The sequence below is a fragment of the Oryza sativa genome, chromosome 8 (assembly GCF_034140825.1).
Source record: "Oryza sativa Japonica Group chromosome 8, ASM3414082v1".
NCBI lineage: Eukaryota > Viridiplantae > Streptophyta > Magnoliopsida > Poales > Poaceae > Oryza > Oryza sativa.
Window position 1 is genome coordinate 22767406 of NC_089042.1, and position 12315 is coordinate 22779720.

The 12315-nt window shown below is 42.8% G+C and overlaps 2 protein-coding genes across 3 annotated transcripts; both read right to left on the bottom strand.

Moving 5' to 3' along the window:
* Positions 1-1376: 1376 nt before the first annotated feature.
* LOC9269818 (F-box/FBD/LRR-repeat protein At1g13570) lies at positions 1377-5596 on the bottom strand. Of its 2 annotated transcripts, XR_010742900.1 has the most exons (6): positions 4767-5596; positions 3792-4084; positions 2591-2738; positions 2015-2276; positions 1861-1935; positions 1377-1787 (listed from the first exon to the last, which is right to left on the bottom strand). XR_010742900.1 is itself a non-coding variant. In XM_026027604.2 (5 exons), exons 1-5 carry the CDS (start codon positions 5586-5588, stop codon positions 1650-1652), a joined length of 1590 nt encoding a protein of 529 aa, XP_025883389.1. In that variant the 5' UTR covers positions 5589-5596; the 3' UTR covers positions 1377-1649. The 2 variants fall into 2 exon arrangements, 1 of the variants encoding a protein (XP_025883389.1); XM_026027604.2 differs by lacking the exon at positions 2591-2738.
* Positions 5597-5989: 393 nt separating this feature from the next.
* Positions 5990-10168, bottom strand: LOC4345766 (F-box/FBD/LRR-repeat protein At1g13570). Its single transcript, XM_015795110.3, has 6 exons — positions 9309-10168; positions 8826-8978; positions 8442-8746; positions 6818-7094; positions 6637-6717; positions 5990-6317 (listed from the first exon to the last, which is right to left on the bottom strand). Exons 1-6 carry the CDS (start codon positions 10128-10130, stop codon positions 6138-6140), a joined length of 1818 nt encoding a protein of 605 aa, XP_015650596.1. The 5' UTR covers positions 10131-10168; the 3' UTR covers positions 5990-6137.
* Between the last annotated feature and the right edge of the window lie 2147 nt (positions 10169-12315).

The window sequence follows — 12315 nt, forward strand, 5'->3', positions numbered from 1 at the left end:
CCTCGAACTATGACCAGCAAACTTTGGATTGATAGTTTGATCGATTGACTGGGTCGCCTTTACTTCCAAAAAATCATTCAATTTATTAGTGTACCTTTGACTCAAGTTAAAGTAGTTTTAAGTTAACATGATTTGGTATAACCTCCATCCCAAAATATATAGTAACTAAAATGAGATAAGACACATCGTAATATGAATCTAGGCATGATCAATTCTAGATTGCTATATTTTGGTACATACTAAGTATAATTTTTAGAGATTTGCTAACTATACGTGGTGATCCAATCAATATTTTTTTTTAAAAAAAAAGAAATAAATAGGCCCCACATGTTCATCACCCCCTTAACCCCCACACCCCCTCCCCTTTCATTCTACATGCACAGCCGCTGCCAGTGTTAACATCGCTTATTCCTGTACTGAATGGTGCCTCTAAGATGAAATAATTTTATTTGCATGTGTAGTCCAATTCAATAGAGCCTTGTCTGCTTGTATTTTATTTGAGATCCTACTTGGACAAGAGATCATACGAAGGATACTAAATAATAAGTCATGATCATATATCACACCACGCCAAGCTTATGCAAGGAGCCAAGGAGGAAAGAGATTATTTGGTAGGTTTGATCTCCCCTTTGCTCAATTTTATAGATCCCAGATCAATACATATAATGATATGAACTAACTACAAATTATTATATAATCATTGAGATTATTTGGTAGGCTTGATTTCCCTTCGTGATAGATCCCAAATCAATACATTAATGATATAAACTAAAGTAGTGCTATTACCTACATTAAGGACCTAAGCTAAATATAAAAGTCTCTGTATTAGCTGTACCCTCCCTCAAATACCGTGGTTAGATATAACACATCAATAGCCACTATCTCGTCATAGCCCACGCAGCCTCCGCCACTCTCTTAAAGTCATCAATGCCGCCGGGTTGATTACTATGTCGTGCCAATTCAATCTATGCAATCCATGCAATTAGTTCTTAAAGTAAAGTATAAAAGTGGTCTCTAAACTTATAATATTGTGCCATCTAGGCCCCAAACTTCGAAAATGAAGTTTCAAGTTCTAAAACTTGTTAAAAATGTGTCATCCTAACAAATATAGAGCCGTGTCCCAAAACTTGTTAAACTGTATCATCCCAATCCAAAATCGCCATGTGCCCTTAGGATCCTACTTCACTGCCACCTCCTCTCTGCATGGAATGACATGAGCGCCACACGAGCGCCACATAGGATCTCAAAGACATGGCAGTTTTGAACATGAAGTCACACTTTAACAAGTTCTAGTATTTAAATATACATTTTCAAAGCTTAGGGACCTAGATAACTTAGCGTGATAAGTTCAAAGACCTTTGGTGCACTTTACAATGGAAAAAGAAAACCAATCACCTGTGTTTCCCCAGGACCATATTTCCTCTCAGGATGTAGGTGGAGTATAATAGTAATATATATTTTCTAGTTGTATACATTTGTTGATCTCGATTGAGAAATAATAAAACAGCATGTACTAAGCTTAAGTCCATATCAATCCGTACATCATTCAGGAAAAGTGCAGACAGATTCCAGCGTTGCAAGAAATCGAACAATTATACATCTTCAGTTTCAGGAGACTTGGATCACGAAGCCAGCAGCTGGAAGACTCGTCAGAGATGATCTTCAGGTTCAGGAGAATTGGCACGAACACTGGCAGCACCCACGACGTCATGGTCTACCCGAGAATCTTCTTGCACTTTGTCAGCGCTACGAACGGCAGGATCTGTAAGAGCCGACCTGGACATGGCCTTTGTTGCCAAACATTTTGTGAGACAAGTATGCAACATCAATACTATTGTTATCCGGTAAGCAAGTACTTACAGGTTGGGAAGACGACGAGACTGAAGAAGAATCAGGAAATGGGGGAATAGGAATGTTGCTTTTCTCGGACAGATACTGCATTTCCAACAGGCAATAAGGACTCTAATGGGTTGAATAAAAATTGAACAACGGTCAACTTAGAATAGTCAGCTACCTTTAGGGCCGATGTGAAGTATTCATTAGCTGCAACGCAGAATTTTAGCCTGCGCTTCGTATCTTCATGACGAGCTTGTGCTTCCTCGTTGCGTTTTTTCCCCTCCTTTTGTGTTTGTAGCAGTACCTTCTCAAGCTGCTTCTGCTGATCCACGGCATCCAGATCCAACCGATGAATTTTCCGAGGGTGTTCAACATCTAACCAGGTGCCTGATCTTATTGTTTCCAACTCATAGTTTACGCTGGATGTGTGCATGTAACCACTGCATTCAGTTAGATGGAACAAAAAAAAAATCAGTACCAGATAAGCTAAGGGAGGGGCAAATTTGATAGTGCTGAACATACAAAAAAATAGAGCAGCTTTTAAGAGTGCCCGTGGGAAGGGGGCGGATACACGCTTCCTGACTTATCACTTTGCCCCACCAACAGATGTTTGACACTCCCCAGCAGTCCATTCCCATTACCTGTCCTAAGCCGGCCCTTGCTTGCTCTTTGAACTCATGTTGCAGTTTCACCTCAAACAAAATTCAGCTTCCAGCTAAGAAGCTAACTATCAGTTGTCAATTGGGAATCTCACCTGGCAAATATATCCACACCACCTTCTCACTGTTGATGGAGGCCCTTGTTGCATGTAAAAGCAACATGGGTAAAAATGTGGAGGTGGTACCATGTAGAAGCTTCTCCAGCAATACTTGCAAGCACACAGAGGCAGCATTTTTTTAGGCCTGCTTTGCAAGGAGATGACACCACCCCTCATCATGCATGGTAGCAACACTTGGAAGGAGAGGAGAATGCCATAGAAACCCTTGATACAAGTGTACGACTATTGACTTGAGTAGCAACCATATGTTTAAAACCGAGAAGCCAAAGTAGGCGGAACAAGCAGCAGACATGCGTGCTCACATACTGGGGAGCTTACAGGATCCCATGGAAGTATGAAACAACAGTTTCAAAGGAAAACAAATAGTTTCTTGGGTGCAATTCACTGCTAGATATTTTCTCTCAGCCCTCACTACCTCAGGGTGCTAAAGATTTTGAGAAGCGCGGATACTTGTTCAACATGTTGGAATGGTCAATTTGAATACTGTAAGCTCTAAAAAGAAACTCAGCAGACATTTGTCGAATTCATACAAATTACAAATACATTGTTCTACTTCTTATAGACAATATAAGACAGTGTATACACCATGAGTTTACTTATCAAATGTCCATATAGTATACAAGCATGGTTGTCACAGAGTACCAGGATAAAGACATGAAATAAAATAGCAAGCAATAGAGTACAGTGACAGTTATAAAAGATAATTTATTTATTTTTTTTAAAAAATGAACTTATCAGACTTGCTCCAAGTAATGGTTAGAGCCAATGCCCAGGAGTAGTTCTACGTTTGTAACTAGCTAAAAAGAGAGAACAAAATAAGAGCAGAGCACAAGAAGAACTGAGAGATGGAGGGAAACAGAAAGAAGAAGTCGATCTGGGCTGTTGAAGCATGAGTGAGAGATGGAAAGGAAAGCCTGTAGATCTGGAGAGTGGTGCCAAAGAGGAATGGAAGGATGGAGCATAAGAGACAGCACAGATTCTTGTAGGACTCAAACCTACCTAGCAAGGCAAGGCAGGACTTGATGATGGTGTCCACCCTGACCCTGGAGTGCCTTTACATCTCAACACCACAATGTAGACCAGAAAGCATTGAAAAGTATAAGTTTGGTTTAGGAGCACACAATGGCTGATGGGCATATGGAACAACACATGGAAATATCAGAATCAGAATGCTTACTTATTTGCAGATTCTCTATTCATGAAGATGACTTGTGCATCAGGTGAAACTCTCGGATGTTCTGTTATAATTGTCTGCTCATTACTACATGTGCTGCCAGAAGAAGGATAAACAGATAGCACTCGCAGTACTCCTGCTTTGTTTAGAACAAACTCCATAAAGTGCATCTCATTACAGAGGCAAGCAACTTTCTTCATTCGCACAACATGAAGTTTCGCAAACATATCATTGGTTGACTGAGCATTCAAGAACTCATCATTCGCATCAATATCCTGAGCATCATCGCCTTGTCCCTATAAAGGAAATACAAACAGTATCATCACCTTGAAACAAGTATAGGCAGTTTGGCACAATGAATTTGGAAGTGATCATTTAACATTACCAAAACATCAAGTTCTTCAAGAACAGGAGCACTTCTAAGTAGACAGAACATAAACAAAATGTGGGACATTCTACAAAAATTAACACTGATGACTAAGCTCCTAAGTTTCTCAAACAAGAATGGCAGTTGCTCAACCACATCAACTTCAGTTGACTTAAACAGGAAAAAAGAATGGTATTAGACAATACATGTGAAATCAAAATGAACAAAAGGTTTGCACAAAAAGTAATATTGCAGTGATATTGTTCAGTTCCTACAATAATGTTGCACATTTTCCTTCTGCATTTGCTAATTTTACTATGAACTTTACTGATGGAAATCATGGTGGGAACAAGAAGTTGGAAATATTCTAGAATGGCAATTGCTCTGTCAAGAATGAAGTGTGATCCCACAATTGTCTCTTCTATGAATAAAAACCATCCTCTTTCTTTTTCCTTTCCCCCTGCTGCAATTAGCAATTTGGCAGTAAACAACTACATAGCCATATTCTATCATTCTATGGTATAAATCCCGGTCACTTAATTAAACACAATCTGTTAGAGAGATTAATCTACAATGGACGTCAGCCATGAAAAAAGTAGTAGAATACTTACCCGCATGAAACTGCACACGAACTCTAGCTTGGTCACATGAGCCATCCCCGTCAAAAACTTGGCGTAATTGGGGCCGCACAGAATCCCTTCCTCAAGTCGTGGAAGATCCTCCACTCGTCCAGCATAAGGAAACGGAGCAACCATTATAAGCTTCCGGAGATTGGGCGCGCGAATCACCCATTCGTCGGCGCCATCGCCGACGAGCAACGCGTTCATAAGCTCCACATCCTCCAACAATGGCGACCCGGCGAACAAGGCCGCCAATGCCTTGTCCCCGTGCTCCGGGAGGGAAACTTTCGTGAGGTGTAGCTTCTTCAGGTTCTGGAACCCCTCGAACCCCGAGGGCGCGGGTGGGAGGCGGCAACCCTCGAGGTCGAGGGAGGTGAGCTCGCGGCAGGAGAAGAGGCAGGAGTGGAGCCGGAAGCTGGGCGTTGGGAACCACAGGTACAGGGCCTGGACGCCGCTGCGGGAGAGGTAGAGGAGCCAGTCGTGGAGGGCGTCGACGAACCAGGAGGGGTCGCGCGCGGCGAGGCGGAAGGCGCGGACGGGGGCGGAGCGCCGGAGGAGGACCGCGTCGACGTCGGACGCCGCGACGCCGGGGCTGCGGGTCAGGTCGACGGTGGGGAGCGACTCCCAGCGGCGCCGCCACGCGCGGGAGAGCGCCGAGGTGCGGACCACGTCGTAGATGTGTAGGCGGCCGAGGATGTTGTCGAGGACTTCGACGGGGAGCGCGCCGAGCGCATCCGGCGGCGACAACTCCGGCTCCGCCTCCGCCTCCGCCGCCGCGAGCCGCCGCTTCCGGTTGGGCGGCGAGGCTGCCATTTCTTAGCGGTTTTCCCCAAATTCGCGCGCTCGGAAACCTAAATTCCTCTGCTAGAAGAAGAAAAAACTGGGCCTTGGGCCAACTTATCGCTGGTTGAGTAAATTGGTAAGTTTAATTGTGGCTATGTTTCTTTTCTGAAACTTGCATAAATACTTTTTAGAAAATATCAACTGAAAAATGAAACTTTCAAGCCAAGACTTTTGGGACTTTCAACTTACTTTCAAACATCTGATTTTGACCATTATGCATTTTGAATTATTGATATTTCAGCTGTGCAATTGGAGACTTCCAACTGACATTTGAAATTAAAAAAAAAAGTCACATAACTGTGACAATGTGTCCTTCATGTGTCGAAGTGAAAACTTCAGTGCAAACCCTTAAACTGTCAACTGCAACAAAGTTGAAAATTGGAAATGGATTACTGGAGTACCACTGTGATTACTTCAACAGATGATAAATTCGATATAGTTCCACAGTCGAGGATGTTGACAACTGAAAATTTCACAGCCAATGAAAGTACACCAATGACTAGTATCATGAAACTCCAGTCAGATATGGCCTTCTGGAGAATCCGCAAAACCATTCGGAGCACCATTGGCAACATTCTTTGTTGGAGAACCAACATGAGCATCAGCAGCATCAAGAGTGGCATGGTCTTCTTGAGAATCCACATGTACATCGGCATTATCAACAGGATCAACTGGAGTGTCTCCTGGTCCGGTGGTAGCCTTTACCATCAAAGAAGTATATAAGACCGTATTCCAAATTACTCCCTCCGTTTCATATTATAAGTCATTTGATTTTTTTACTTAGTTAAGGTTTTTTTAGATTTGACCAAGTTTATAGAAGAAATTAGCAACATCTACAACACTAAATTAGTTTTATTAAATTTAGCATTGAATATATTTTGATAATATGTTTGTTTTGTATTGAAAATGTTATTATATTTTTCTACAAACTTAAAAAAGTTTGACTAAGGAAAAAAGTCAAACAACTTGTAATATAAAACGGAGGGAGTAATATCAGAACCCCGGGAGCATTACTTACCGTATGAGATGACAGCATTGATGGCCGTCCTGGCCATGGGGGAAGGCTAAATTGGTGAAGGTTGCATTGTTTAGACAGAAACTGCATTTCCATCAGCCAGCAAATTCATTCATACATACATACAACTATTGGTTCTTTTTGGGGAAAAAATTAAAGAGTTGTTATGCTAGGACAATGATACCTCAATTGTAGATATGATGTACTCTTGATGTCTAAAGACATTTTCACTCTCCTGGTCCATCTCATTCAATGCTTGCATCCTACGCATGTGGTGCTCTTCCTCCTCCTTTTCCAACTCTAACAGCTGCTCCTCAAGCTGTTGCAGCTGAGCTACAGACTCCCCATTCAACCGCTGCCTTCTCCGAGGGTTAACAGTATCGAGTGATCTTCTGCCTGATGTCTGTATGTCCTCCAAGTCAGACAACTCGGCGGATAAATCAACGAAACCATTCCATTCACTGAGTAAAAAAAACAACTTACTGGATTTGTGCTAAAAATATATATTTTGCATAGCAGTAGTAGCATATCAACAACAGGTAGCTTTCTCAAGTATCACAAGCTTTATCTCACGAGTCATAATTCTAGAGAAAAAATTTTGAGGAAAAGTAGACATTTCAAAGAATAAAGAAACTCACAAATATTTGTCCAACATATAGTGTTTAAAATGGTGAGTTTATTTTGAATATTGTAAGCTCTGAACAAGATAGTACATCACATGTTTGCAAATTCATACAGAATTTAATGTAGATATATCATGTTGATCTTATAGGCAAGATTGAATTTCACCACGTGCAAGTGTGAGATGTCCCATAACTCTCGAGAGTTGAAACTCCGTTTCATCTCTCTTGCAGTTAGCAATTAACACTACTATTATGAATATTGGATTCATGGATATAAACACTGTAGAAGAGAGACTAATTGTGAAGGATTGAAGGCAGAGAGGGACTTCTTTATTCTTGTTTAATCTCCAATGCATGCTGCTGCCTCTATATAGGCCAACCCTAGGGATGGCATTGGACCCCGTCCCCTGTTCCCCGCTGAGAAATTCCCCTACTAGGGGACCGGGATGGGGCCAAAGTTCTTGTTGGTTGAAATTGGTTTTCCCTTTTTTATTTCTTTGCTCTACTCCCAAGTCCCAACAGTGAGCAATGTGGTTGTTTTGCCCAGTGCATATACCTCTCGAGACCCTATAGCCTGGCAGGGGCAGAGACGGGCAGAGACAGCAGTAACGCCAGGGATGGGGAAGAGGGACAGGAGATTTGGAGCTGTCCAGGGGTGGGGACAGGGGCTCATCACCCACCGGAGATGCCCCTGTTGCCATCCCTAGGAGGTAACAGCTCAAATAGGTAAATTAAACGGTCTCTAACAGATGTCCATAACAAAACAGTCTCTAACAGATGTTCATAACAAAACAAGCTACCAAATAGTAATTAATTAAAGGATAACATCACGCTCATTGGGGCACATGTACTATCTGCTAGACCCATGCTCCAAGTTCAAAACCAACCAGACACCGCATCAGCAATCTGTTGCCAGGGGTGGATTCTAAGGGTTTTTTAGTGAAACGGGATTAGTGAGACGAGAGTTTACCCTAGAATGTTGCACACATGCAAGTTAAGGGATTTATAATGCAATTTACCTTATAGACAATATAAACCGCACCGAATACTAAATGCACATAGGGTGTTCAGAAAAGAGTAAACTGGAAGGAATTTTTAAGGCACAAGTGTAGAAAAGAACATCTGAGAAAATTCAAGAATGTATGGAACAGCACGGCAAGGAAATATCAGAATCACAATGCTTACTCATTTGCACATTCTGGTTCTCTACCCGCGAAGATGACCTGCGCATAAGGTGAGGCTCTCGGATATTCAGTTATATCAGTAATTGCTTCCTCGATACTGAACTGGGAATTGGATGCAAGAGTGAGGGACAGCACTCGTAGTGCTCTTGCCTTGGACAGAATGAACTCTATAAGAAGCATTTCATTACAGAGGCAAGAAACCTTCTTCATGCGCACAACATGAAGTTTGGCAAACATATGATTGACCCACTGAGCATCGAAGAACTCATCATCTGTTTTCATTTCCTGGGTCCCATCACTAAATACCTGTAGGGAAACACAAAAGGAATTGTCATCATCTTGAAACAAAATAAAGGAAAAAGGAGCTTGTGAATTCAGCATTTACCCAAACATCGAGTTCTTCAAGAACTGGCGCACTTCTAAGTAGGCAAAAAGTAGCCAAAATGTGAGATAAAATACAAAAATTCACTCCAAGGACTAAGCTCCTAAGGTTCTCAAACAGGAATGGCAATCGCTCCAGCACGTCAACTTCAGTTGACTGGAAAAAAAATCAGTAAATTAGTGTCAAAACATGGTATCAATATTCAATATAAAAAAAGTGACAATAAATTATCAGTTTCTATAATAATACTGTCTATTTCACTAACTTGTTTTTTATTACTAACTAATGGAGCACTTTATAAAAAGTAAAACATGCCATAAGAGTTCCAAACTTCCAATCAACACTTTAGATAACAAAACATCTGTCAGGCTAACTACACTGTCTTCCCTTCAATCAATCCTTGAAAATTGGGGTAAAAAAAAAAGATCTGTAATAACAGATATGAATCAAAATTGATGCAACAATGAAATAAACCAGATGGGTTACCAAAATGGAATTGCAGTAGAAGCTGAGCTTGGTGACATGCGCCATCCGCATCAAGTATTTGGCGTAATTTGGGCCAAAGAGACAACATTCCTCCAGCCGTGCGATGTCTTCGATCCGTCCACCATATTTATGGCCAAGAGCTATGGTCAGTTTCCGGAGATTGGACCCCCGAATCACCCAATCTTCGTCGGGTCCATCTCCGATGAGCTTTCCGTCGATGAGACTCGCCTCCTGGAGCACCGGCGATGCGGCAATCAGGGTGGCTATCCCCCTTCCCCCGGGACTCTGAGCTTGGACCATAGAGAAGTGCAGCGTCTTCAGATTCGGGAACCCGGCGAACTCAGCGGGCAAGTTGGGGAGACCGCAGCAGTAGAGCTTGAGGGAGGTGAGCTCGCGGAAGGAGAAGAGGCAGGAGTTGAGCTTCTGGTACATGAACTCGTACCGGAGGGTCAGCTCCAGGTCCCGGAGGCCGCCGCGGAGGTGGAGGTGGAGGAGCCAGTCGTGGAAGGCGGTGGGGGACCAGGAGCGGTCGCGCGTGGCGAGGCGGAAGGAGCGGACGGGCGCGGTGCGGCGGAGGAGCAGGGCGTCCACGTCGGAGGCGCCGATGCCGGGGCTGTTGAGGAGGCCGACGGTGGGGAGCGACTCCCAGCGGCGGCGCCACGCTCGGGACAGCGCGGAGGTGCGGACCACGTCGTGGATGTGGAGGCGGGAGAGGATGTTGTCGAGGACGTCGAGGGGGAGCGAGCCCAGCGCGTCCATCGCCGGCCCGACGCTTCGCCGCTGCCTGCTCGGCGGCGGCGGCGGCGACCGCACGTCGGCCATTTCCGTTCCCCCGCGCGCTCCAAAACCTAACCGCTCTCGTGCGGTCTTGCGGATCGTGCGCAAGATCAAAATTTTCCCGGGCCGAACTGCGGTTGAGCCAATATGGACTGGGCCGTATGTCCGAGAAACATGACAAAGGCCTGTCTAGAAGCTCTCCAAACAGTTATCTTTTCTCCAACAAGTCGGATGGAAAATTGGATATTCGTGGTACGTTTTTCAAACTACTATACGGTTATATATGGAAGTTGCTCTAAAATATCAGATAAATATATTTTTCAAGTTCATAATAATTAAAATTTAATTAATCATATGTTAATACTACCTCGTTTTGCGTGAAACACTTAATCTTCATCTTTATCTGCACGAGCTTCAAACACCACCTCTGTATAGGTATATAAAATAGTTAAGTGAGAAATAGGTATATAAAATAGTTAAGTGAGAAATAGGACGTATTGCATAAAGAAGATGACATTTTGTTAATCTTGCTGCAAGAACATCTATTGTAGCTCATGATTATCTGTTGGTTGATAATGTACCAGAAAAGAAACCAAGAGAAACAGAGTAGAACAATTTACCGGCATTATGAATTCGAGCTCCCTTGCTCGAGACAATCATGTAATAAGCTTGATGAAATCACAGTCGTTAGAGTATATTGCGTAATCGACTATTGCTTTCTCAAGGGATGGGAGGTTACTGATCTGCCACCCATCTTCATATATTTCAATAATAATCAAATTCTAGATATTTGGAGCCTGATTCCTGAATAACCATCTTCTCCTATCCACCATCTTTGTAAGGAAACAACACCATCAGGAGTGATAGTCTTTTTAGCAATATGGAGATCTAGCCAACAATACTTCAAATCCTTGTGCTCCTTCTTGAAAGCCAACATCTGATAGTGATAGACTAGTTAGATTTAAGAACCCTACGAAGCATGTTGGAAAACCTAGGATGTCGCACTCTATAAGTTCGAGTTGGGTAAGCTCGCAGCATGAGAAGATGGAGTGGAGAATGTAGAGCTCCTCATCCGGCCTTCGCACAGCGAGTCGAGGCCAAAGCGCAGACGGTGTCGTGGATGGGGAGGTGGGAGAGGACGTCATTGAGAATCTCCGGCGGGAGAAAGTCCAGGCCAAGCTGATGGCCCCGCATCGCCCGTGGCGATGACCGTAGCTTGCGACTAGGCAGCGATATCTATATGGATTTCTATTCACCAAAATCGAGCTAGGGTTTAGGGATGGCAAGTGCTAATCGATTGCGAGTAGCAATGGAGAAGCATATACATTGACGAATGATTGGGGTCATCGGCTCGCCGTCGGTGATGCAGGTTCACAGAGGAGGCGGCTCAAACATCGGTGGTGAGGCGGTGAGGTAGAGAAGCAGTGAGGCTAGAAAATAGGAAGTGGGCTTAGCGCCAATGAGGTCTATCTCGGCCTAGCACTTTCCCTAAAATCTTGTGTCAAACTTCTCAAAACGCCGCAACTAGGCTGTTTGAGAGAACCATTAACACATGATTAATTGAGTGTTAATTACTTTAACCTAAAAATGATTAACATAATTCTTAAAATAACGTTTCTACGAAATTTTTGTAACAAAAAAACAACTGTTTAATAGTTTGGGAAGCGTGTACGTAAAAAAGAAATATTTTCTATCATTAATTTTCTATAGAGCGAGGAGTGTAAGTGTACCAGTTAGTAATTAGCTACCAAAAATATAGCATATGCATCTCTTTTCCATGTGGCCATATGGGGTACATAAAGAAAGGATATCTGGGAGCAAGTTTTATAAATAGAGGTGACTACCACCTCTAATTTTATCTATATCATCTATCTACAAATTAAGAGATAACCTATATAATATGTTAAATTTTGGTTTGGGCCTTTGGTAAAACAAAATCTAATGTGAAAGAATTAGAATTATTGAGGTTTATGTGTTAGAGGTATCAAGCATTAGATTTCGCCTACCAAAGGCCCAAATCAAAACGTCAGCTACGAATTCTGTCAAAGCAGAGCGAAGGTTCACAAACTGCCACTCCAGCTTGATTTTCAGTATCTCAGTTAGCTCAAACTGTAACAAAACTCTGAACAGATATTCGAGACCAGCTGATTCGACACGTTTTGAACAAGAGTTGGTCAACCTTTGAAATTTGGACTATCAATACATCTAGCAATTCTTATTTTTAATCATA